General features: G+C 56.1%; 2 protein-coding genes across 5 annotated transcripts; both read right to left on the minus strand.

Moving 5' to 3' along the window:
• Positions 1 to 1,136: 1,136 nt before the first annotated feature.
• Positions 1,137 to 12,789, minus strand: GOT2 (glutamic-oxaloacetic transaminase 2). 2 transcript variants are annotated; one of them, XM_086469069.1, is made up of 10 exons: positions 12,707 to 12,789; positions 7,690 to 7,846; positions 6,056 to 6,184; positions 5,620 to 5,679; positions 5,342 to 5,503; positions 5,053 to 5,157; positions 4,001 to 4,151; positions 3,579 to 3,744; positions 2,473 to 2,623; positions 1,137 to 1,982 (listed from the first exon to the last, which is right to left on the minus strand). In XM_086469069.1, exons 1-10 carry the CDS (start codon positions 12,772 to 12,774, stop codon positions 1,860 to 1,862), a joined length of 1,272 nt encoding a protein of 423 aa, XP_086325195.1. In that variant the 5' UTR covers positions 12,775 to 12,789; the 3' UTR covers positions 1,137 to 1,859. The 2 variants fall into 2 exon arrangements, with proteins under 2 accessions (XP_086325195.1, XP_086325196.1); XM_086469070.1 differs by lacking the exon at positions 6,056 to 6,184 and having other exon boundaries at positions 12,707 to 12,774.
• A 1,625-nt stretch (positions 12,790 to 14,414) lies between these two features.
• CALB2 (calbindin 2) lies at positions 14,415 to 20,286 on the minus strand. Of its 3 annotated transcripts, none has more exons than XM_086469178.1 (11): positions 20,196 to 20,286; positions 17,068 to 17,144; positions 16,794 to 16,883; positions 16,624 to 16,704; positions 15,699 to 15,755; positions 15,517 to 15,594; positions 15,307 to 15,362; positions 15,060 to 15,099; positions 14,908 to 14,961; positions 14,614 to 14,685; positions 14,415 to 14,531 (listed from the first exon to the last, which is right to left on the minus strand). In XM_086469178.1, exons 1-11 carry the CDS (start codon positions 20,284 to 20,286, stop codon positions 14,415 to 14,417), a joined length of 813 nt encoding a protein of 270 aa, XP_086325304.1. The 3 variants fall into 3 exon arrangements, with proteins under 3 accessions (XP_086325304.1, XP_086325303.1, XP_086325305.1); XM_086469177.1 differs by having other exon boundaries at positions 15,699 to 15,782; XM_086469179.1 differs by lacking the exons at positions 14,415 to 14,531; positions 14,908 to 14,961; positions 15,060 to 15,099 and having other exon boundaries at positions 14,640 to 14,685.
• Between the last annotated feature and the right edge of the window lie 4,341 nt (positions 20,287 to 24,627).

A 24,627-nucleotide genomic window follows, 5' to 3' on the forward strand; every position in this document is an offset into this window, starting at 1 on the left:
GCAACGGAGAAGGGGCAGCAGAAAGGCCTCACACCAGGTAAAAGTGCTCTCCGCAACCAGAAGCAGCTCCAGAGCCACGGGGAAGCGGGGACAGCAACGCGAGAACCCGCAGCGCCATGGGGCAGCACCCACGGCAGCAGCAGGGAACGCGGTTTATTGCACAAATCGGAAGAAGCAGTGGCCGTGGGCATGGAGCCATGTAAACAACCATCGCTGGTCAAGTGCAAACCCTCTTGTTCGGGAAACAGCAGGAGGCTCCAGCCCTCCTCGGCCAAGCAACAGCAGGAACTAGGCAGGCCTGTCCTGGCTCCCAGGAGAACCCAGCTAATCTGAGAAGGAACGACAAACGAGGACTGCTCTGCTAATTGACTGGGTACAGCTGCAAAGGGGAAAGGTGGCGACAGCTGGAAAAAGCTCACGCAGACTCAGGATGTAACTGCATCCACCCAGGGAAGCAGCTTTGCCTGCTGCAAGGGGAAACTCCATCATGCTCCACCGGCCAGGCACAGCACAGACGGCCTTTGGAAACTGCTCCCCCCAGCAACCCCTACGTTCACCCCTGTAGGCTTGTTTCAGCTCCGAGACACCAACTCCCACCTGGGGCAGCCTCAGCCTACACCCCACAGTGCTCTTGGGGCACACAGGTGGGAACTACCTTCTCTCTACATGGCATCTGCTGGAGATTACAGTTTCACTGGCCATACCAGATCCCCTGTGCTGGCACATCCCCAAGAGGGAATGTTTGGTGCACAGAAGGGACAGGATTCAGCTTTGCAATGACAGGAGGAAGTCCCCAGCTTGACACAGCCATGCACCAGTTTATTTGGATTAAAAAAAATCAGAGTGCAGCAAGTCACAAGGCCTCACCAGCACTTGATTTAGAAGGACAGAATGTTTCTTGAGTTGTCAGCTCTTTCCCTCCTGTTTTCTGGCATCACCAGAAATTTGGCCTAGCAGAGCAGAGAGGGACACCCCACATGCCCACGTGAGGGTGGACATGGTGGGGCCCACTTTCGTGGCTCATGGCTTTGGGACACACAGAGACTCTGCATCGCAGGGAGGGCTGCTGGGGGCACAGGGCTGGGCTTCTGGGGTGGGTACAGGAAGGGGGAGAGGCAGAGACCAACAGAGAGCAGTTTCAGAGGAGGTTCTTATTGGAGGGTGAGAAATTGTTTCACGTTGGGGTACAGGAGTGAAGTCAGGAGAACCGGGCAGGTTTAGAGGAGGGACACGGGTCCACCCCACACACCAATGCCACTGTGAATTGCACCTGAAAGGAGATCCCCAGATGGAAAGAGCAAAACCAATGATGGAGCAGATTTTATCGAGAAGTCCTTCGAGCTGGTTGTCAGAGGGCAGCTTTGGCACTGCCCAGTCCCAGGCGAGGAGGGTGGAGGAGGACAGAGCCTGCTGGCAGCAGGGACTGGCTGAGGAGGTGGCAGGGGTGTGCATGAGCAGCCATCCCATTCAGCCCACCCAGCTCCCCACTTGGGCCAGTGGCCAACAGCCTCTCAAAGCCTTCTCATGGAGAAATGAGTGTGGGGAAGCCTTTGGTGCCTACACTGGTAGGACGTCAGTGCCAAGCATTTCTTTCCTCCAGCGCAGATGGGTGCTGGGGCTGACGGACAAAGGATGGACAGCAGGGGAGAATGGCTGTGACAAGCGGGAGCCAGCAATGATGTCCCTGCTCCACCATGCAGGGCAGTTTTGACTAGGCTTCTACAACAACTCATCTACAAGATACATTCAGCAGCGGCGTCAAGTGCTGTGGTTGGAAGTATTCTGCTTGTCTCCTTTCCCTCCCCATCTTCAACTGGTGGGGAAGGGAAAGCCACCAGCTCCAGGGCACACCTTTGTCTTTACTTTGTGACTTGATGGATGGCATGAGCCAGGTAACCTACATTGCCTGACGTAACTCCCGCCACAGAGATTCGCCCGTCCTTTGTCATATAGATGGAGAACTCCTTGGTCAGCCGCTCCACCTGGGATGAAAGAGCAGAGTTCAAACCACAGGCCAACCTCCCCTCTGTTAGCAGAGTGCAAATTTACCCAGCTTGCCAGAATTGAAAGTAAACTGGGAGCCAGGATACGTGGCATCCCACTACCTGCAGAGCCAGCAGTGCACCCTGTAAATCAAGAGATGCTGCTCAGCTCTCAAGCAACACACAAACACTGCAGATGTTCAGCCAGGACAGTGACCTCACTTGAGCTGACCTTTAAGGTCACCTCAGAGTGGCACTGAGTGATTGCTCCCTTTGACAGACAAGCAGGCTACATCTGCTTTCAACCTCCACGGGCCCAGCAGGGAGCAGAGGAAGACCTGGGTCCCCAAGATGCTCCAGCACTGAGGGCATGGAGGATGTTCCTCCTGGAGGAAGAACTGCTTACGAGGGCTGATTTTGACACCTGAAGTCAAGACCTTACTGACAAGGACTGCAAAAGACACCTTGAGACCACAGCAACTGCATTTACCTGCTCAGGCTTCAGCCCCGTGAAGCAGAACATGCCAATTTGGTCAGTGATGTGTTGCCAGTTGTGGGAGGATCCCTCCTTCTTGAGGTTGGACACAAGCTGAGTCCGCATGCTGATGATCCGGTCGGCCATGCCCTTCACCTCCACAAGCCTGAGAAGCCAACCCAGGAACCGCTTAGAGCAGGGCTGGGATGCACTGAAGCTGCTCCCCCCTCCAACTACTGGGAATCAACCCTCTCCACCTGGAAGGACCTCATACCCCAAAAACATGGGGAATGCAGATAAGCAAAGACCAGAGAGCTGGGGAGCTGCTTGCTTTCTCCTGGTACCTGAAGGTGACTGCTATTTACTTATTCCATAGCTGTTGGACACTACTACCAGCACATAGGCGCCCCTCACTTCTGAAAGCCACAGGGGAGTAGGAGGTCTCATGGCAGCACTGCCAACCCCAGATAAAATGTCTGCAGATAAACTAAGAGTGTGGGGGTGCCTCCCAGTGCAGGCAGAGATCCCCTGCTCCAAGGCAGCACAGCCCAGAGACGTCTCTGCTGGGCCCTGGATCAGGCACGAGTGTCAGCCTGCCAAAGGAACACAGCTCCCGGCGAAGCCACAGAGCTAGCCTTTGTTCTGCCAGGCCAGCTGCCAGCAGGAACTTGACACCGAGGTGCTGGCAGACCAGCAGAGGCTGATGCCAGGAAGCAGGCTTAGGGCATGAGGGTTACATTCCTGGGTCTTATTCCCCAGGGGCTTAAGCTTCCCTTTCCCCCATGTGAGACATACTATGTGGCTATAAGGCCTCAGTCAGTCTTTTCCACTCCTCAGGTAGGCAGCTCACACAGCCCTCAATCCTAGGGGAGCTTTATTCCCTCCTTTACAGTGTTTTCTGCCTTGGTAAAACAAAGGAAACGTGTTTTGTGTCAAGCTGGACAGATACCAGCTGATGCCAGGGCACAAGCAGGGATTTCTCCAGAGGAAAGGGGTGGCACGTGGTTCTGACTGTACCACAGAAGCTCCGAGCTGCCCATGACAGGCAGTAAGTACGGCACAGGGCTGCCACAGAGAGACCTCACATCTTGCTGTTGTGAGCATCAGGGGTTCCCTCTTACCACTCCTTCCGAAGGTCAGGGGTGTTCAGGATGATAGAGGCGATGCGGGCTCCGTTCAGGGGTGGGTTGGAGTACATGGGGCGGATGAGGATCTTCAGCTGTGACTCGACCCTCTTGGCTTCCTCTGCATCACTGCAGATCACCGTGAAGGCACCCGCACGCTCTCCTGAAAGAGGGGCAATCAGGTTCCAGCCTCTGCCCTTGGATACCCAGGGCTGGGGCAGGACTTATCCAAACACCACACAGCTTTAGCAGAGCCCTGTTCTCTAGAAGGGTCTCCACCAGCTCCCAGCAGTTATTTCCTGCGCCCCGATCAGTACTGCAGGCAGCAGAAAGAAAAGCAGAAAGTCTGCTAAACCCGAGGCAGCAAGGTTCCTCCACAGCCTGGACAAAACCATTTCCACATCACCTGTCCTACTCACCATACAGTCCCATGTTCTTGGCATAGGATTGTGACAAGAGGACGTTGATGCCCTGCTCGATGAAATACCGCACAGCCCAGGCATCCTTGTTGATGTCCCCGCTGGCAAAGCCCTGGTAGGCCATGTCAAAGTACACTAGGAGGTTTCGTTTCTGCCAGCAAAGAGGGGAGAGCGTCACAGGAGCTGAACGCCCCTCCAGGGAGCAGGGCAGCAGACTGAAAAGAGCCATGCAGGCAGCGGCCTGCTCAACTGCTACTCTGCTCCTCCAGAAGTAGAGCTGTTCCCCTTCGTTTGCCACAGGGAAGGCAGTCCAAAACCCATAGCTACCCACCACACATCAAAACAGCAGGTCAAGACCCTCCCAGTGCACTTATGGGATGTGCAGTCTGACCCAGAAGGCAGAACTGGGTTCAGCAGTAATAAATTATTCCATTTCAGTGTCTTTCTATTATCAGTTTCCAGGAAAAACACCTGGGAACCCTCTGGGCAGGTGCCAGCCCTTTGAGTGCCTCCAGGCAGATAACCCAGCCACAATGCTCCTTGGTCATGAGACCCGCAGCCATCTGTAGGCCCCAGAGGCCACTTTGATATCTACTAGTTCTCAGGCCGCTACAAATTTCACTGGCTACAGCCTGGGGGAGCAGCAGGGAGGAAGAGGAGAAGGATGAAGAACCATGTGCCTCTACCTGTTTCCAGCTGAAACTTGCAAGGAGACAACAGGCACGTGAAAGATCTTCCAGCACTTTTAATATACCAGCAATGGGAGCCTCCCTCCAGCTATCACAGCTCACACTTTCAACCCTGCTGCTCTCCTTTCAGGTCTCCCTACCTCAGCTTCCTGAGAAGGTGCCAGCAGAAAGCCTGATGGTCAGCGAGAAGCTTTATGGGCGCATTTATCTGGCTCCTGTCTTCAGTACAGGAACACAACACCCATCCTGGCTTCAGGGAAGTGAGTAACCCTTAACACAGCAAAGGCCAGATGCCACCCGTGAAAGCCCAGAGATGTGGTTTTCCCACGAACAGCACAGCACCCCTGGGACACTACTGCTCACCTTCACCGTCGCCGCCAACTCCTTCCACTGCTCCTGCCGGGGATCCACCCCGGTGGGGTTGTGAGCACAAGCGTGCAAGAGGATGATGCTCTTCTCTGGGATTTTCTAAGGAAGATGATACAGAGAATGAATTGTTAATAGCATCTGAGCACTGTCCTAGACAGCTTAGAAAAGTTCTGCAAGGCTTCTAACCTTGATCTGGTGCCTTCAGGCATAGTATTTAGGCTAAAGTAAGATCACCCATCTCCCCACAACACCCCCCTCCTTCCAGGCACAAAAGGCAACTCACGGAAATGTCATCCATGGCTCCAGAGAAGTCGAGGCTGCATGTCTTGGGATCGTAGTAGCGGTAAGCCTGAAGTTGCAGGCCAGCATCACGGAAAATGGGTGTGTGATTGCCCCAGGATGGTTTGGGTAGATAAACATCACGGCTAGACTTGAAGAACCGTTGCTGACAGGAGAAAGACAGAGTGCTCAAACAGGCCAAACAGATTCAAGTAGAAAACGCTGAAGATTCAGCTCTGGTCAAAAGATGTTCTTTCCTTCCCCCACTGGCCAGGGACTCACCAAAAAGTTTGCTCCAATTCGCAGAGATCCAGTCCCAGAAATGCCCTGCACAGTGACATACTGCAAGGGAAGAAAACAAATACATGAGTCAGAGCAGCCATGGTACGATACAGGGAAAGAGGGAAAGCCCAGTCACTACATCAGCACTGGCAGAAGCACACCAAAACAGGGACATGGCACTGGAGGCGACTGCATGGGTCAGCGACGCCAGTTGCAGGGCAGGGAGTTGGGACCCTGGGCAAGGTTATTTCCCCTCCTTGGGAAGGGCTGTTTCCCACCCCAGCTTTCAGAAGCAGCAGTCATGCCTGGGCTTAGGCAGCCTGCAACTCAGAGGCAGGAGCGCCCCTGCCAGTTCTTCCACTCTTGCTGGGCACCCATGTACCAATGCTGCGTCAGGCAGCGCTGCCCACCCCCTGCTCCCCAGCCTGCTCCTTACCCGTCCACTCTTGAAAGCCTCACTGTTTTCACCCAGAGCCAGTTCTGCAGACGCCCGGGTGAAATCTGCTAGCCCTGCAATGGGCAAGTACTCCTTGTCCATCTTCTTGGATGCTATCATGGCCTCCGCCTGGGAAGGAGAACACACATTCAGCAAGGAACGCATCACCATGGAGAGGATGGCAGACAGCTCGAGGTTGCTTCTCTTCACATTTGCTTGCTCAGGAGGGGCAAAGGTTGGTTTACGGGAATTTCCCTTCAGAGATCAGGGCTCATTCCAAGCGAGGGGCAGCAGTAAACATTTCAGGTGACACTGCTTTTACCACGAGGCACAGTGCCCAGCAGAGCCCTCAGTGGGTGCCAGCATTGGTATAGCAGAGCTAGGAAACCCGGTGTCAGAGGAGAGCACCACTTCCAGTCTGTTACAAGTCAACGCTGCTGCAGAAGGACACGTTTCTTTGCCCAAGCAGGAATTGTCCTGCAGGGAGGCAAGACTTGGCTGTTGCTAAAGGCAGAGACTGTTTCTACATAGGCAGATATCCCAAAAGCAGGTAGGGTAGCAAACCCTTTGCAGGGCCATGTCATGCTGGGACTGTTATTGAACCAGATAGAGCAGATTAAAAAAAAAAAAAAAAAAAAATCCAGAATCCCAAGCGAAATTGAAAGCAGCCTGTCTGAAAGCTAGCTCACCCAATCCTTAAGCATGGGTGCCCCCAGCTTCGCTAATTTCTATTTCTTTCAAGCAGATCCTGCATCAGAAACCAGTCCAAGTCCTTACCTAATACAGGATCAGAGAGTGAAAGCAAGAACAGCAGACAAGGAGCCATGTTCTGGAAAAATGCAGTGACAGAGACATCTGGGGTGCTCTGGGAACCCTATCCATGCTCCCAGAGCAGCACGACAGACCCTGGCAGCACTCATATACCACCAGGAAACTGATCCTGTGACACCACCCAGGCTCCTGGTTGTGATCCAGCTGCAATATATGCTGACATAGGGAGAGCGAGGGCAAGGGACAGCTTTAAACCCCATGCTGACAAGAAACATGGACAACACATCCTCCCTGAGCCAAGGAGACTGGCCAGTCCCTATGTGTGTCAGCTGCCAGCTATTTAACAGCCCATTTCTATGCTGGGAGCTCTGAAAGGCTCTGTAATCCCCTCAAGGGCAGTGTCCACATCCAGCTCCCCGGGCTGGAGTTTTAGACTGGCTTATGGAGAAACTGTAACAACGGCTCAGCAAAATTTCTAAGACTAATCCATCAGGGGGACAATGTCAGCTCTTTCCTCCCATGTGGGCTGGCCCAGGGAACATCAGCTTACTCAACAAACACCTTGAAGTTCAGAGGACGGCTGGGTTGGAGAGCGGGCTCGTGGAAGTCAGCATTGAATTAGATTTACCTGGATGGGAACAGGACACGTATTCCCTGTTTTATCCCCAACTACTTAATAGCTCTGTTGTGTCTCAAAAGCATTAGCGCTGCCAAGGCTGACAGACAGGAACACGGTCCTGACAAAGCTTATTCTAAGGACCAACAGGCAAACCTTGCTTAGAGACCTTCCCCCTCCCTGACCCCCCCTCCAGGGTGCCCAACACCTGGATCAGGCCCTGTCCAGCAGCCAGCACCAGGCTCACCTTGCGAACACAGTTCAGGACGTACGGCTTCCCATTGTCATCCCGGTACGCCCCCACACCCAGGTTCATCTTCTTGGAGTTGGTGTCGCGCTTGAAAGCTTCTGTCACCCCTAGGATGGGGTCGGGGGGACCCATCTCCACATGGGACCACCATGAGCTGAAGGGGAAAAAAAAAAAAAGGCGGAAAGAAATTAGGCTTGAGAAGTGGGCACAGATGTGCACCAACACGGCTAGAGAGAAAACCTCAAAGGAAATCTTGTCTTTAAACCACTGGAAAAGGTACAAGCAGTGCTAAGAGAATTATCCAGGGGAAAACACCCCAACTCCTTTATGCTCCATGATCTGGCACTGCATTTTACACTGCAGAATGAACAGAGCCTCAGTTCACTGTGGCTGAAGATAATGGACTCCCTCCAAGTCATTAACAGGTAGAAATGGCCCTGCTTGCCTTATGTGCTGACACCAGAAAGGCCCCAGGAAACAGAAGCCTTAAACTCTTACACTCTGGCCAAGTGCTGTCTCTTCACAGCCCACAGGCGGGATCGCGTAGGTCAGTCCCCTCCAGGGAACCTCAGCCAGACCCAGGCAACTGCACAAGCACGAACACGAAGCCTCTTCCAAACTCCTGGAAGGGCTCTTGTGCATGAAAACTAATCTGCTTTTCCCGCAACATCAGCTGACCTAATGATACTCCCTTCCCTACAAACTCTGCCTCACTTGAAGAGGGGTGTTGTAGCCAACTGCTGTTTTCCTGGAAATCGCAGAGGACAATCTTCCCAGCGTGACAAGTGTCAAGCTCTAATGCGAAGGCCCCTTCCCCTGCTGTCAAGCGCAAAACCTCCCTGTGCCAGGAGGAGCTTTGTGCCCTGCTCCCCAGCAGCCACTCTACAAACCACCTGCCTCTGCTCTGTTGGCAGGACATCCTGAAGACGGAGAGGCTCTTTTAATGTCAAGGGTAGACCAGACCATGCTATAAAAAGAAACCTGTTATTCTCTCTTTGGCCACAGCCTCTGCCCAGTCCCATGCCCAGGCTGTGCAGGCTTGGAGACAGTGCAAGAGAAGTGGTGTGATGGTTTTTAACCTGCCTGGCAGAGGGCTATGGCTGTAATAGCCCCCTCCTGCAGACAGGATTACTAAGGAAGATGACTCCATGCATCTCTGAGCATCCTGATTCACAGCATCACACTGGCTCTTACACAGACCCCTCAGCTCGGTGCAGGACAAAGCATACAGTGTAAGGTGGATCCTCTGGGGCAGGATTCAGTCTTGATGGCTAAAGGAGAAGCTCCCAAAGATAATGCTGCCATGTATCTGCTTTACCAAGTTTTGCAGCCCGGGGAAGGTTGCCTCAAGTGAAGATTACAAGGTTTCCCAACACGGAAATGCTGTCCCGGGGCTGGATCCTGCCCCAGGCAATGCAGGCAGCCTGGAGCCACCCCCGCCCCCCCACTCCCCACTCCCCCCCTCGCATCCCAGCCCTCCAGACCTCGCCAGACCTCCTGCTGAGTGCTCGGTGTGGTGACAGATAGTGCTGGCTGAAGGCAGCAGACCAGGCGGTTAAGGAAGCTCTAAAGCTAATGGTATCACAAAATCATCTTCCCCCTCCACTCTGTCCCTGTTTTGGGTCCATTTAGACCCAGTTTAGTCACTACATAAACACACTTTGCACTAGCATGTGTACACAGACTGCATCTCATTGGAGCTCCAAACATCATTCGCCCTCTTCAGACTTAACTGCTTTTTCCATCACTACAGTATTTCCAAATAAAAAGCCTCTGTTTCTCCTCTTGACAACCTCTGTGGAAAAAATTGCAGCAAACACGTATGAGACAGAGCCACCTCAGGTAGTTTAAAAATGGAAGATGTGCTTAGCATTTTCTAGACTGCTAACAAGTCTTAATTACCTCTCCAGTTAAGCACAGGATCAACTTGGAAAGGAGGATGAGTCAGTCAGGCCAGCAACACACGCCCTCCAGAAAGGGACACAGGGCTGCAGCCAGCAGGGAGGGAGCGGCCTGGGGAGCCCACCCGAGCAGGACGCGACCTGGGGGGTGTCAGAACCTCCGGCAGGTTGAGGCAGCACACAATGCTGCTTTGGAAAACCTCTCCCAAAGCCCTCCTGGCAATGGAGGTGGGAGAGAAGAGAAACACTCTGCACAGGAGCGGGCCCCTCTGTTGTTTACCCGGCCTAGGATTATTTTGGTATCGAGGGCTACAGGAGCCTGGCCATCTATTTTAGAGTTGCTGGTTCGGAGATGGTAACGGCACCTTCCTTCCGCTGGCTTGCCACCAAGCCGCTTACAGTGTTTTGGGTACTTAGGTCCCGATCGTGCAAACACTTAAGCAGGTCACTGGGCTCTAATATACTACTGCTGCAATTAATGCTGCTCCAACAGGCATTTACCTAAGCTGCAACACTGGAGAGTTAAGTAGTTCTAAGCCGGTTTTTCTATTGGCTTAAGGCAGCAAAGGGTAGCTTTAGGACTGATTTTCCCGTTCTCAGCCTGAATGTTTTAGAGGGTGAAGGCCAAAGACAAGACCCCTGCTGCTTCCAGTGAGGTGAGCTTGCAGGGATAGAGGAAAAAAAAGTCCAGGCTGAGTTGTCCAAACACATCAGGATACTCAAGAGATCACAGAGGCGAAGCTTTCTAGACGGGGGAAGAGATCTAGTGGGGGTCCGAGGCCACAAGTCCTGACACACCACTGTCCCTACACTACCGTAACGTCACTATCTCATATTTTATTTCGAGCAATTAAAAGAGCATTGATCTTGAATAAAGGTCGAAGTTATAAACTGCACATCTTCTCAGGCTGGAGATACTTCAGCGCAGAAAGCTAAACGAAGGTAACTTTAAGCTGCGGTTGCACTGCCTGAGGGATACCCGATGTAAGCCAAAGCAAGCACGTTCTCCAGGTACAGGACTTGAACTCAGAGTTTAGGTGCTCAGCAGAGCTGGTACTCAAGCAGTCTCCGTATGCTTCAGCCAGGCTGGTCTGATGCAAGCGCAGCGTGACAGATGGGACAGAGAGGGTAGGAAAACGCACCAGGAACTGCATCAATCAGCGATACCTTTCAAAAATGTACGTGGAACTTATGGTCCGAGCTGCAGAGACCTAACAGCATGCTCATGGACTCAAGCCAAGCCCAGAAAGCAAGTTCTCCTGTAGGGAAGCAAGCGTTTACAAGTCCAGCGAAGGTTTCCATTGTCAAGAGGCCAATCCATGGTCCCTGAGGTGCAGCCACGTGAGATACTGGATTTCAAAATCTCTGCCAAAGCCCCTGCAGCAGTTCTGCAAGCCGAAGCAGAGCAGAGAGGCCAAAGGCAAGGCTGTATGGACACCACAGCTAAAGCAAATATTTACACAAGAACAATGCCAACAAGCTGCTGGCTACTACATCCTTTCAAGCCTAAAAATTCATTACCCCAGCTTCCCACCAAGAAAAGCATTTAAAATAGCTGACACATCAGAGCAGCAGACTGAGTTATCACCGTAATTAGCATTTGTGTGTCCAGGGAGCCATTTGAACCATTTAGTATCTCTTCATCTCTGTCCTGATTTCAGAAAGACCATTGCCAGCGCAGAGCAATGGTAACAGCTCCCAGCACCAAGCTGCTGGAGATAAGGAAACAGAAACTACTAATCACGGCTTGGCAGCCCCTGTTAACCGGGGCGGGGTGGGGGGTGTGTGTGCGTGCACAAAGGCTCTTTGCTTATCAAAGGGATGGTCTGCATCTCTTTTAAGTGACCTTAATTCAATGTGGTAATTTATAGTTCGCTGAATAACCCGCTTGAGAAAAGCAAAGCCGTTGCCAGCGGGCCCGCGTACCTTTCACAGCACTGCTACAGTCCAAGGGCAGAAACCACAAGTTCTAGAGAGTAGCCCCTCCAAACCAGCTGAGAAGAGCCAGAAAGCTGCCTCAGGAGGAGCAGGGGCTGGGGTCTTTCGTCTCACAAGGCAGCAAGGGACCGTGCTAGGCAGAACAGGCTTAATCAATATCTACCAGCCTTCTGCCGGAATGGGGAATAAAACCCTGCTGCTCCCCTGCTCTGACAGGGGCTGGGAGCTGCTCCTTAAAGCTTCCTGAGCCAGCGCAGGCCAGGAATCAAAGGGTTCTGGAAGAGTAAGGCTTTGCCCAGACCCCTCTGTTTCTCGGCCACCTGGTCGCGGTGGTGTCCCCAAGCGGTGCCCTACGTGTACTTTGTGGAGCCTTTCGGGGCCCCACCTGCACCCCGTATCCTTCCATCCACCCCGCTGCCGGCTTCAGACTCCAGAGCTGCCAGTGCAGAATTGGTCCTCACTAGTCCTCCCTTGCTCCCATCCCGCTCAGGCCAGGTAGGCACGGCTCTAGCCCAGGCAGCACTGCCCGCCGGCAGCACCCCACAGCCCCGCTTCACAGTGCTTAGGGGCCCCCCAGCCCCATTTCTCGGCGCAGGGGATCTCCCCCGGCCCCGCTGCACAGCGTGCACCACCAGCAGCACCCCGGCCCCGCTGCACAACGCACAGCGGCAGCACGACCCCAGCCCCGTTTCACAGCACAGGGGGTCCCTCCAGCCCCGCTGCGCGGTGCACTCCGCCGGCAGCACAGGCCGCCCCCAGCCCCGTCTCTCGGTGCACGGTCCGAGCCGGCAGCCGGACGGGGTGCACGTGCGCGCGCCGCCCCACCTCACTCCCGACGCGCCCTCCACGGCGGTTCCTCAAGGGCAGGCCGGGGGGCGCCGGGCCCCGCCGCAACCAATCAGAACGGGAAGGGACGTCGCGCGCCCCCCGACTCGCCGCGTTCCCCAGCCAATCCGCGCGCAGTCCCCCCGGCAACCCCCTTCCCCACCGCGACGTCACCGGCGGCGCCTACAGGCTCCACGGAGGGACACGATTTCTCCCCGCGAAGCGCCTGCAGCCCCCCGACACCCCACCCCCGCCTCGTTTCGCCTCACAGGAGCGCCCAGCGGTGGGAAAGTCCCTCCGCCGGCACCGGAGGGCGGCCCCCAGGGTCTGAGCCGCCCCTCAGCCCTCACCTGGCGCGGGTGGCGGCGGCGGCGAGGCGCGGGGCAGCGAGGAGCCGGCGGGTGTGCAGGAGAGCCATGGCGCCAGCAGCGGCGGCGAGCGACCTGGCGAGCGGAGGGACACCTCACACCGCGGCCGCCGGCCTCGCGCCCCGCCCCGCGCATGCGCCGCCCCGAGCAGTCATCCGCCCCCTGGCGGCCGGGAGGGATCCCTGCAGCCGCGTCCGTCCGTCCCCGCCCCCCCCGGTCATGCGCTGTACTGGGCTGTACTGGGCTACGGAGGGCTCGACTGGGACTCGGTGGGCCGCACTGGGCTGTACTGGGCCGTACTGGCACATACAGGACTGTACTGCACCATATTAGGCTGCACAGGGCTGTACTGGGCTGTGCTTACCTGTATTGGACTGGGCCATATGGGGCCATACGGGCCCATACAAGGCAGTGCAGGGCCATACTGGGCTGTATGGGGCTGTACTTGGCTGTATAGGACTGCACTGCACCATGCTGGCCTGTACTGAGCCATACTGGGCTGTATGGGGCTTTACTGCACCATGCTGGCCTGTACTGAGCCATACTGGGCCATACACGACTGTACTACACCATACTGGGCTGTATAGGGCTGCACTGGGCTGTAAGGAGCCATGCTGGGCCATACAGGACTGTACAGCACCCTACTGGCATACACAAGGGATGCACTGGGCCATATTGGGCTGTACTTGGCCATACAGGACTATGCTGCACCATACTGGGCTATACAGGGCTGAACTGGATCATACTGGGCAGTACAAGGGCTGCCCCTCCCCAGCACCACACTCTCCCCACCGCCATGGCCCCCACCAACGCTTGTGCCCTGCTCCCTCCCACTGCCGCTGATGACACCCATGGGGGGGCTCAGCCTTGAAGCCAGCACCCCCTACATGTCCCTTGCACCCACCCCAGTGCCAGGCCACTGGGTGCCCCCCACCAGCGCAGGAGACAGGGCGCTGGGACTCCACCAGCATTACCATACCAGGACTGGTTTCCTAAACTGGGGCGCAGGGCAGGGCGCAACCCTTGGGATGTCCCTGAGACTTTGGCAGGATCTGGAAGAGGTAACTGGGAGTTACTGGGAAGTGTGCTGTCCTGGGGGTCACCAAGCTGCGGACAAGTAGTCCCCAGCCTGCCTGCACTCTGCTCCCTACGTTTTTTCCAACACCCCCCCCCCCCCCCCCCCCCAAATTCTAAGGACTTTCCAAAAACTCCAGCTCTCTCCCTCACCCAGAAGCTGTGTTCCCAGCAGGGCTGGGGGAAGGGCGGTCCCACCCACCCCGCACCCCACCATGGGGGGGGTCCCACCTCTCCCTGTCCCACTGTGGGATGGGGAAAAGCGGGGGTCCAGTCTAGCAGTACTTTAATTTATTTGTAAACTCTTCTTTGGTAAATGAGTAAAGCTCAAGAATTGAGACCAAATGAACATAAATGTCGTGGCCGCCCCCCCCTCCCCCAATAAATAATTAAACCAACGAGGCGGATGGGGTAAAAAAAAATAAAATTAGATTTTTTTTTTCCCCAGGTGGGATTTTAACGACCAAGAGCTACTGGAGGAGCACCAGCTGAGCGGGGCACGGAGGGGACGGTGGGCACACCGTCCCCTCCATGCCCCCCCCACCAGTGGGTACTCCCCCGTTGTGCTTGTTTTCAGGGAGGAAGAGGAGCACAGGGTGGCATGGGCAGGGCTTTCCTACATGGGGGGCTCGTTGCAGAGCACGATCTCCAGTTCCTTGCGGTAGAGTTTGCCCCCGTCGGAGAGGTTCATGATGCTCTTCCTGTAGTTGGTGAGCTGCTGGATGTTCATCTCCTGCAAAGAACGGGGGGGGGGGGGGGGCTGGGTACCCCATTTCTCCCTAGGGTACCATCTCACCCTTCTCTTCCCAACTTACTTTCTTATTCTTCTCATACAGGTCTTTCAAAAGCGCATCCAGCTCATTCTCATCAATGAAGCCACTTCCATCCTGGATAACGAGGGAGGGACATCAGCAGGGAGAAGAACAAGAGCCCCACAAAACCCCCACCCCAGGGGTGCCCCCAGACCCTTATCCAGCACAGCCAGGGCTAAACCCAGTGCTCACACCCCAAATCAGAGTGAGGAACTGACCCAGCTGAAAACACGTGGGTTTGGGGTTGTGATTTTTTGCTGAGTTATATTTCTTTGGGGCAGTTTCCCGGCTCCGTACCTTGTCGTAGAAGGCGAAGATGGCGTTGAACTCCTCTGAGGACAGCTTCATCCCCTGGGCAGCGGCAAGGGACACCGGGGTGTGAGGGAGGGGATGGAGGCGCAAGGAGGGAACAGGAATGGTTTTTTATTTATTTATTATTGTTATTTTACCTGAAACTTCAGAAGGAAGTTTTCTTGCACAGGCAAAAGTCTGAAAAAAAAAGAAGGGTGAGGATGAGCAAGACGCAGCCAGGAGAGGACACTTTTTTAATCCAAAATGACTTTTTGCTCAGAAACATGAGCAAATTAAAGAGGAAAACTATTTTCCTCAGAAGCTAGAGCAGACTTTTTCTAGACACAGGTCTTTCAGGCTGTCTCTCCCTCCCCATCACGTCGTTCTTGCCACGCATGCCCTTACCGGGACATCTCCGAGAGGCCCAGCTTCCCGTCGCCGTTCATGTCGAACATCCGCAGCTGCCGAGACACAAGCAGCACCCCATCACCCATTGCTTCCTCCTCCCCTCCCTCCCACCCACCGTGGGGTGGTGAGACCCCTGGGACCGGAGGGGACCAGCCCTGCCCCAGGTGAGCTGTGGTCACCCAGAACCAGCCCGGAGGTCCCACTTACAATGGTCTGTGTGTACTCCTGCAGCTTGGGCTCATCATAGGGACGGTTCGCCTTCTTCAGCAGGTCTGACAAGAAGCCCTGGAAGGAGAAGGCTTTGCTGGCTGTCCCCGTCCCCAGCTGTCCCAGTGGGGATGTCCCACCAGCAGGGACCCGGCTCAGCTCACCCCGTGCCCGCAGCCCACCTTGAGCTCGTTGGCTTCGATGTAGCCGCTGCGGTCCGTGTCATACCTGCGCCAAGCCTGTGAAACAGCCGCTATGAACATGAGCTTGTGGCCCACATTCCCCCCCACTACCACTGCACCCCCATAACCCCCTGCCCGCAGCATCCCCCACCACCCTAGCAGAGATGGGGTCATCTCACGGCTCTGGTCTCGGCTCATGGTGGCCTCACTGGTGCCACATGCTCTCCCTTGGGGCTGGATGCTTTTGTTCAGCCACATGCCAAGAGTTTCAGCAATATTACTCTCACTCAGCGTGTGAGGCTGGGCTTTAATATCTGATTGCATTCCCCAATTAAATAATAGCACCCACTTAACACGCACTCTGCCCCCCATGCCACAGGGCACTCGTGTCCACTCTGGGTTTATTTTGCAAGCACAAGCTCTTCCCGCCCTGGGATGCTGCACGTCCCTCTCCACCCTCAGCCATGTTTCGATCCCCATTGGCAATTTCTCTCCCGCTCTGCAGATGGGTTCACCACATGCAAGGACACAGTGAGGTTTTGGGGTGGCCCAGAGAAGCATTGTCTGCTTCAGCACATCCCTTGGGCACTAAGGACTGACTGGAGGGGGAATTTACAGAAACAGCTCCAAATCCCGGCAGCTCACCTCACCTGGAGACTGGGACAAGGTGCCCGGCTGCCCTGAGAGGTGCCCAAGGGGTGCCGAGGACTAGGAAAACTCATCATGCTCCTGCTCTGCCCCCCAAAACCAGCACCATCCACACCAGGACGCCACACCTCACCTCCCAATGCTGAGTTTAAGCCAAGAGTTCGAGGGAGACTAGGGCAGAGGTTTGGGCAACGCCAGCTCCCAGTTTCTCTGCAGTGGAGCTGGGCATCGGGGACCGAATCCCGCAGGGAGCCCCGGCACAACTTGCCCTGCTCACCTCCATGAACTCTGAGCTGGAGCCCACGTGCTGGCGGAAACAGAGCAGGAAATTCTCCTCCGTGGGCAGGATCTGGGCCAGCTGCGGGGGACATGAGCGTGAGGGGAGAACACGAGCATCGGGGGGGGAACACAAACATCCCGAGGATCCGCAGGGCCAGCACTGCTCACCTCCGCCATCTCGATTTTGCCATCTGCGTTTTTGTCATACTTGTGCATGAACTCCTTCATCTTGTCACCTAAGTTGTCGTTCTTGGAATCCTGCTGGCAAGGAGAGGGGATGGGAGTATTTAACCACCCACCCTGTGCCAATTGTTCCCCCTTTCCCTCCCGGAGGTGTCCTGGTCCCGCTCATTGGTGCCATTCCCAAAGGAGATGGGGCTGATGTGAGCCTGAACCCTCGGGCAGCAGGGAAAGGGAGAGCAAAACCAGGAGAGGACCTTACCACCCCCGCCCCCTTCCTCGCACTTTCCAGCTCCTGGAAGAAGTTTTCCAGCTCTTTGCCTTCAATGTAGCCATTTCCTACAGAAGGAAAAAAAAAATGCAGTGTCAGAGGGTGGGAGGTGACAGAGTGATGCTCCCGGGGGACGCAGCGCTTGTACCCCTCTGCACTGGGACATGGCTCCGAGGCAACTGCGGCAGCAAAGAAACACCAGCCGATACCGAGTGTTATACACACCCAGTGATGCCTGAATTTGCAGAGAGCTAGAGCGCCCTGTGTTGGAGCCAGGAGGGGTGGGAATATCCAAGACTTGACCCCTGTACCCGCTTGTAGGGTGCAGGGGACTCTGTGCCCATCCCCATCGCAGGGTACTTTGTCCCCATTGCAGTGTTTGCTGCATTTTCTGCACCTTGATGCTTTAACTGGGTGGTTTAATTAAATACTTCTTTCCCCTCCTTTCCCAACCAGGACCATCTCCTCTCGACCCACTGTGAGGGCCAGCAAGGGCAAACGGAGAGCAGAGACAAGGCACAGCATCACCCCCCCGAGCACAGGATCAGCTCCAGGATGGGGTCAGCCCAGTGACAGTCTCTGAAGTGGCTGGAGGGGCTCAGAAAGCTCCCTGTCCCATGTACCCCCCACCCCTTGCTGCCGATATCTGTGCTGAGATGGGGTTTCTACAGAACCTGGGGTATCCACAGCCCTTTTCTGCCCACAGGATGCTTGGTGGCAGGAGGGCTCAGCCAGGACCCAACCATGCATCGCTCCTACAGCACTGGTGCTCGGTGGCTTTGAGGGGGTGACCGACGTGCCCCAAAGCAGCAGGGTCGTGCCATGGCTGGGGGACCGCAGCAAGGATACCAGCTTCGCAGTGCTGCCAGGCAAGGTGTCACCTTCCTGCCAGAATCTTTTCTCCCACCAACATCTGGGCACAGCTGGCGGATGCTGCCCTTTCCTCCGAAGTGCCTGACCGAGAGGTAGCCAGGGCTCTTCCCTGTGGGTATCCAGCCCCCCCCAAACCCCTCCCCATTTCAGCCTCCAGAGGCTTCACCCACAGTGCCCTGCTCTGCACCGCCTTCAGCATCACCACCCGTGGGTTCCTGGGCAGCATCTTCTCCCCGCTGCACCACAGCGGCTGGGAATAACCCATCCACATCCCGGCTGGGAGTGCCCGGGGAAGTCCCAGGGCACCTTCCTCTCTGTTGGCAGCATTCCTTCCAGGAGGGGATGAGGGGCTTGGGCGATGTCGAAGTGCTGGTGTGAGCTACTGGGGGGCTTGGCTTTCAACTGCCCTTCCCAGGGGTTTCACTTTTGCAAGTGAGGGAGAGCCCCAAGCTCCTTTGAATTCAGTTGGAAAAAAAAATCAGCAAGAGTTTTTAGCCAGGAAGAAGAATAACGCCAAGAAAAGCCACGGTTGGTAGCTTGGTTTCCCCCAAGCAGCAGCTTGGACAGGTCTGATCCATGTCTGCAGAGCAGCGGGGTGCAGAGCCGAACGGAAGATCCCCTCCGGAGAGCCATGGCTGGTCCTTGTGGCTGCACCCCGGAGCCTCCCTGTGCCACAGGACAGCGTGGCTGGCAAAGTGAGGACATCAAGACACCCTAGGGGACATCTCTGGGGCATGAGGAGCTTTAAGGGGAAGTGGGTGAAAGCCCCATCTGAGGGGGTTAAGTGCAGGGAAGAGCTTGGGCGAGACAGCCCCATCCACAGGGGGATGAACCCCGGGTCCTTCCATCGCTCTGTGCCCATCGGCAGAGGGAAGAGGCCGGGGCTGCTGGAGCTCCCACTCGATGTGGCCGAGCATTGTCCTCATCAAGGCCACGATCTGCCCCGCTGTCCGAGTCCCTCCTCTCCTGGGCACCTGCCCAACAGCCTTGCCCTGCCCAGGGGCTGCAGGTCAAGTTGGATCCGTGCCTGCCCCCATGTTTTGGAGATGACAGAGCCCATCTAAGGGTGCAGCAGGACGTGCTGCAAGAAAGAGAGCTGGACACCCAAACCAAGAGCTGCCCGATTCCACTGGGGTGCGAGCATTCCACCTTCCCCAACCTCTCAGCTGCTCCAGTGCGTGCTCCAGCTGTGGCAGGGACAGCCGTGCCCGTGTCCCCTGGTGCTGTGAGGCTGCAGGAGGGGCCCCAACGATGCAGCCAGGAGGGCACCCAGCGCAGGCTGAGCTCCGGCTCCAGCATCACAGCCAGGGATGCTGTGTGACGCAGTTCCCAGGAGGGTTTCAGTCCCCAAACCTCTCCCCAGGGACAGGAGACCCGGGAAGGGCAGGAGCTTTCCCCCGGCTTGCTCTCCCCAGCGGGCTGAGCCTCCTGCACCGCACCACGGCACCGAAATAAACTATTTTCCCACCAAAACGATGCTGCTTTTTGCATTCTTCCCCTCCCCCCCCCCTCTTATTTTGGGCTGGCAGCGATGGAGACCAAGGGTGGTATGTCCAGTTGTGACTCCGTGGGGAGGTGACATCCCCACTGGGGACACGGCTGCTGCCACAGCATCCCCCCCGGAGAGGTTTTGCGGTGGGGGGGAGGCACCGAGAGCTCCAGCCATGGGGGGGCCATGCCTCCCGACCAGGGACACCCCCCTCTGTCATCCCCCGCCTTCAGGGCCACGAAGTGGCCCTGGGGCCAGGCTGGTGGCCGCGCTGCCCCCAACACCTCCAGGTGTTGCGGAGGCAGGGGGGACGGAGCGGGCTGATGGTGGGGGAGGGTTTCCTGGGAGGCAGCACGCCGGGAAGGGCAGGACCCCGGGAAGGGCAGGACCCCCGGGCCAGCACCCCAGGTCTCGGGCGACGCGGTGCCCGGGGGACGGAGGCTCCTGGCGGGGGGGGGACGGGCACAGCCTTTCCCGACGGGGAGGTCCCGGGGAGCCGATATCGTCCTCACGATCCCCAAGCTTCCCCCGACGAGGCTGCGCCCCGGGGGCTCTCCAGCATCCCGGGGCTCTCCGGCATCCATGGGGGCTCTCCCTCCGTCTCTGTGCTCCCCCCGACGGGGTGCCCGGGGACTCTCCACCGTCTCCCCCCGCCCGGTCCCGCGCTCCCGGGATGCTCAGCCTAGTGCCCTCCCCGTCGGTTTGTTTTGGAAGGGTGTGGGGTGTAACGGCGGGTCCCCCGCGCCCCGGGACTGACCGTCGGCGTCGAAGTGTCGCCAGACGTCGAGGAACTGGGAGGCGGTGAGCTCGGCCAGGTGGAGGTGCGGGGCCTGCTGCGGGCCGGCCATCTCCCGCCGCTGCCGCCGCCGCCGCCGCTGCCGCCGTCGCCCGCCCGCCGCCGCCTTTTATACCCGCTGGCGCCGGTGCCGCTCGCCGCCGCCAGGGGGCGCCGCTTCCCCGGGACACCGGCCAGGCACGGGGACGGGCAGCGGGACACTGGCACCGCGGGGGACGGGGACCGACACCGCGGCGGGGAACAGGGACACCAGCACTGGGGACAGGGACACCGGGACAGGGACACTGGGACCGCGGGGGGGGACACGACACAGGGACACCGGGGCAGGGACAGCGGCACCGCGGCGGGGGGACGACGACACCAGGATAGGGACACCGGGACACTGGCATCGCCACGGGAGCGGGCACCGAGACACAGGGACACCGGGACACTGGCACTGCAACACCGGGATCGGCGGGGGCAGCACTGGGCACTGTGGAGGGCAGCCCGCACCCTGCCACTTGTCACCTATCCCTGTCCTATGTCACCCGCCCCTGCCCCATCACCTACCCCTGATCCATCACCTATACCCACCCTACGTCACCTGCCCTGCCTAATGTCACCTACCCCTGTCCTGATATTGCCTTGTCACCCTGGCCTGGCCTGCCATCTCCCCCTGTCTGTCACTCCTTCCCTTGCCCAAGTCCCTGCATCCTTTCCTGTGCCACCCAGCCCTGCCACTGTCACCCAGCCCTACCCTTGTCACGGCGTCCCTGCCCTGTGTCACCGCAGCTGGGTGCCTTGTCGCCGTCCCCCTGTCTTACTGGGCTCCTGACAGCAGCTTCATGGCTGGAGAATTTGCTGGTCACAGCTGGAGAAGCAGGGCAGAGGTAGTCCCAGTGCCACCACCACCGAGGGACCATGCGATGGCTGCAGCTGGGCCGTCACCCGTGACCCATGGCTGGGGCAAGGATGTGAAACTTCGACACTGCACCCATCTTATGGAGGAAAAACCGAGGAATCCTGGGATCAAGGCTTTGCCACCCCTGCTGGAAGGGGTCTCCTTGGAAGGATGGCAATGACACTCAGCCCAAAAAGGGACATTTCTCACCCCAGCTCCCCTTGCTGCCTGCCAGCTCTTCCCGGGATTTTCTTTTCCCAAGTTTTCCCAAACAGCAGGGAAATTTCCAGGCCCAAACAAACAAACAGCCACACATGGGGTTTGTCACCGGCTCCAGCGCAGCCTGCCCAAGGGAAGGGTTGCCATGGCTACGGGGCGGGGGGGGGGAATATATGATAAAATAATTCAGATCCAGTGAGAAGGCTCAGCTGATAGAAGTGCTTAATTAAAGATGAGAAGACAGCAGGAAAGTACAGACGTGCACAGAGCAGGGACACCATCGGCAGCATGCAGCTGCAGCGAGTTACCAGGGGCTGCCCATCCTGCTGGGCACTGGTGCCTCTTGGTTTTGTCTCTCAGCTGGGAGAAAAGGGGGTACAAGGTGCTCCCCCCAAACTTCAGAGCCCACAGCCCTTTTGGGAGCAGGCTTGAGGACTGGGAGATAGCCCCAAGCCTGGCTTTAAGCCACAGGGAGCTGGGGCAGAGCAGGGCCTGACTCCAGGCATGGGAAGGGAGATGCATCCCACAGGGAGAGCCAGGCTGGGACACAGAGCAGAGAGACAGCCTTCTCCTCCGCCCTGCTGCTCAGTGCAGCCTTGTAGAATGCACAATGATGCTGAAGGGTGGCCTGGGTATTTAGTTCACTTTCCTTGGGTCTGTCATGGAGATAAGTCCCCAAAAAACCTTCTTTTTCCCATTATAGGAGCACGGTTTTCCCCACTGGATCCTATTGCTTTTCCATCCCCCTCCCTCCAGAGCAAAGTCTTCCTAGGGGCTGAGAGCAGACACCCGCTGCCTCTGTGGGGCTGGGCTTAGGGATGTGTCCCCACATGTGCCTGGGCTAGGGAGAATAAGGGGCATGGGGGAGTGTTGGGTCCCCAGCACTGGCCCATCACCTGTTCCGCAGGGAGCAGAGCCCCAGCCCACAGCAGGGATGGCTCTGGGTCAACAGCCCAGCACAGTCACACTACCCCAGGACACCCACCTCTCTGCTGATGAAGACCCAAGGTCACTCCAAGTTGCCACCTGGGAGCAAAATTTGGGCTCCAGTAGTGCCCTGAACCCACTCACTGCTATCCCTGGGGAAATGCTTCCTCAAGCCATGTCCATCAAGCACCCGGCAGGGCAAGAAGGGCTCATTACTCAGGAAAGGGTTTGACCGAGAGAGAGTTTCAGAGAGCAGGCTGTGAAGCTTCAGGCAAGGAAAGCAAGTGGTGGTTATTCTTCAGTTTAAAGCCACCTCCCAGCATGGTGGCAGTGCACAGCCAGTGGCAGGAGGGGGTGTCCCTTCTGCAGGACAAAAGGCTGGATGGTTCCCTCCAGCCTTCACCCATGTCCTGGCTCTTAAACCAACTCCTATCTGAAAGCACCATCAGGTTTTGGAAACAACCGACCATCACACTGCTTACAGAGTCAGGCTTTAATTCAGCAACAAACTGGGATCAGCCCATGGCCATGACCCACACCACATAACTACTCCTTGCTCTGCAGATTGAGCCCAGCAGGGAAGAGTTTAATTCTTCCCAGCATATGAAATCCTTGCAGTGAAGACCCAAAGCTTTTTGGGGAAAAAAAACCCGAACCCCAAACCAAAACAAAGAACTCAAAACCACCACCATAACAGAAACCCCTTAATTCAACGGCAGGTTTTCAGTAAAGAGAATTGTCTAAGGGAATTTGGATATCTTGAAGGCAAAGCCTATGTTCAGCTGCTGAGCCGAGACAGGTAACACATTTTTTAAAAAGCTTTTTGGCTTACTTTTATATAGAAAAGAGTGCAAACAGCAAGTCTCATGTAAAAGAGAGTCTGGGAAACCAAGCCTCGCAAAGGAAATGGGATGGATCAGACCATCAGATTTTTTGGGGGAGAATGCAGGGTTGTTTCTCAGATGACAGCAAAGATCTCTACTTAAAGACTCACAATATGGTCCAGCCAAGGGTTGTGTTAGAGATTTCTCCTCTTGACAGCACACTTTTATGTGAATCCCACATGAGAGCATAAATATAAAATTTCCATCTTCTCCAGGGGACTGGAAGCAGCAGCATCCCATGACCTGAAAAATTCTCTCTGGACTGATGAGCAAGGAAAAGGAAAAGGCTGGCACAAAGTGTGGGCCAGACTGGCTCATAAAACCATGTCTGTGAGAGAGTAAAGGAGGAGCTGTGGCAGTGCTCTCCCACACTAACACAGGTCGCTCATGGGTCCCCCTGCTGTGGGAATGGCAGCATGGGACAGCCTATGCTGGTGGCATTCACTAACCAGGCAACCACCAGACAGATAAGTAGCACAGCGTACAGGAACGGAAGAAAGCTGAGGCTGTCTTACGACCTACTCATTTCAGCCATGGATGTTGCCAGAAAGAACTAAGAGCACCAAATAAAAGGCACAGCATCAAGGAAACCATGTCCTGCCTCCAACACAGATGACTCGCTGCACCAGCACACCACAGCTCATCACACCTTTCAGCTGCTCTAAAGTTAGCTGAGGTCCTTTGGTTCTTGGTATCTTTTTCCCTGCAAGAGTTCCTCAGTGAGATCAGTAAGAAATACCTGTGCAAAGTGCTGGTCAAATGTTGCTCCTGGTTATCCTGAGCTTTGAGCGCTGGTGCTCTGGTCCCCCAGGGATGTCCTCCAGCCTGGGGGGCTGGATGCAGGGAGTACAGCTAAGAGACTCCTTCCTTTCTAACCCATGGTATTGGCAAGCAAACAAACCCACCATTTTCAGGATCACAGCAGGTTTTCTTTCCTCCCTGTTTCTTCCCCACACATCCTCCACCCCCTTGCATCATTGTATTTCAGCCTTTTGAAATTCATCAGTGGTAAAAAAAACCCTACAAAAAATTGCATTAAAAGTATCTCCAAAACCAGATGAACCCACTCATTAATTGTATTCCCCCTCTCTCTCCCAAAGCATGAGCAAGATCCCTTTCAAAGTGCCCAGGGCCTCTTCCCTCTCATCATTTATGGGGACAAAAAGCAGGACATTCATGCGGAGTTTGAGCCATCCACATCAACCCTGGACAGCAGAAAGAAGAGCCCACAACTGTTCAAGGGCTCAAATGCTATTTAGAAAAATACTTCTTTAAATGCTGACATAATTTGCCAAAGATTCAGTTGCATGGTGATTTTCAGATTAAATTTTAAGTTGTATTCAGGTACAGGTTCCACACTCTGCCTCTGGTACGGCTGGAGAGAGGAGCAGACCCAGCCTCCTGGAAGCAGGTGCTGCTGCCAAGCTCCTCATCAGCTCCAGCCTCACTTGAGAAGTACCAGTACAACAGCAGGTTTTTGGGA

The sequence above is a fragment of the Leptosomus discolor genome, chromosome 8, assembly GCF_034619465.1.
Source record: "Leptosomus discolor isolate bLepDis1 chromosome 8, bLepDis1.hap2, whole genome shotgun sequence".
NCBI lineage: Eukaryota > Metazoa > Chordata > Aves > Leptosomiformes > Leptosomidae > Leptosomus > Leptosomus discolor.

Coding starts and splice junctions, on each gene's coding strand:
- GOT2 (XM_086469069.1), bottom strand. CDS start 12,774: ATGGCTCTCCTGCACACCCGCCGGCTCCTCGCTGCCCCGCGCCTCGCC. Junction 5,680..6,055: donor AGGCTTTCAAGAGTGGACGG/GTAAGGAGCAGG, acceptor CTTCCCTTGCAG/TATGTCACTGTGCAGGGCAT. Junction 1,983..2,472: donor CGGGGCTGAAGCCTGAGCAG/GTAAATGCAGTT, acceptor CTTTCATCCCAG/GTGGAGCGGCTGACCAAGGA.
- CALB2 (XM_086469177.1), bottom strand. CDS start 20,286: ATGGCCGGCCCGCAGCAGGCCCCGCACCTCCACCTGGCCGAGCTCACC. Junction 16,705..16,793: donor GCAAAATCGAGATGGCGGAG/GTGAGCAGTGCT, acceptor TGTCCCCCGCAG/CTGGCCCAGATCCTGCCCAC. Junction 14,962..15,059: donor ACTTCCTTCTGAAGTTTCAG/GTAAAATAACAA, acceptor GCCGCTGCCCAG/GGGATGAAGCTGTCCTCAGA.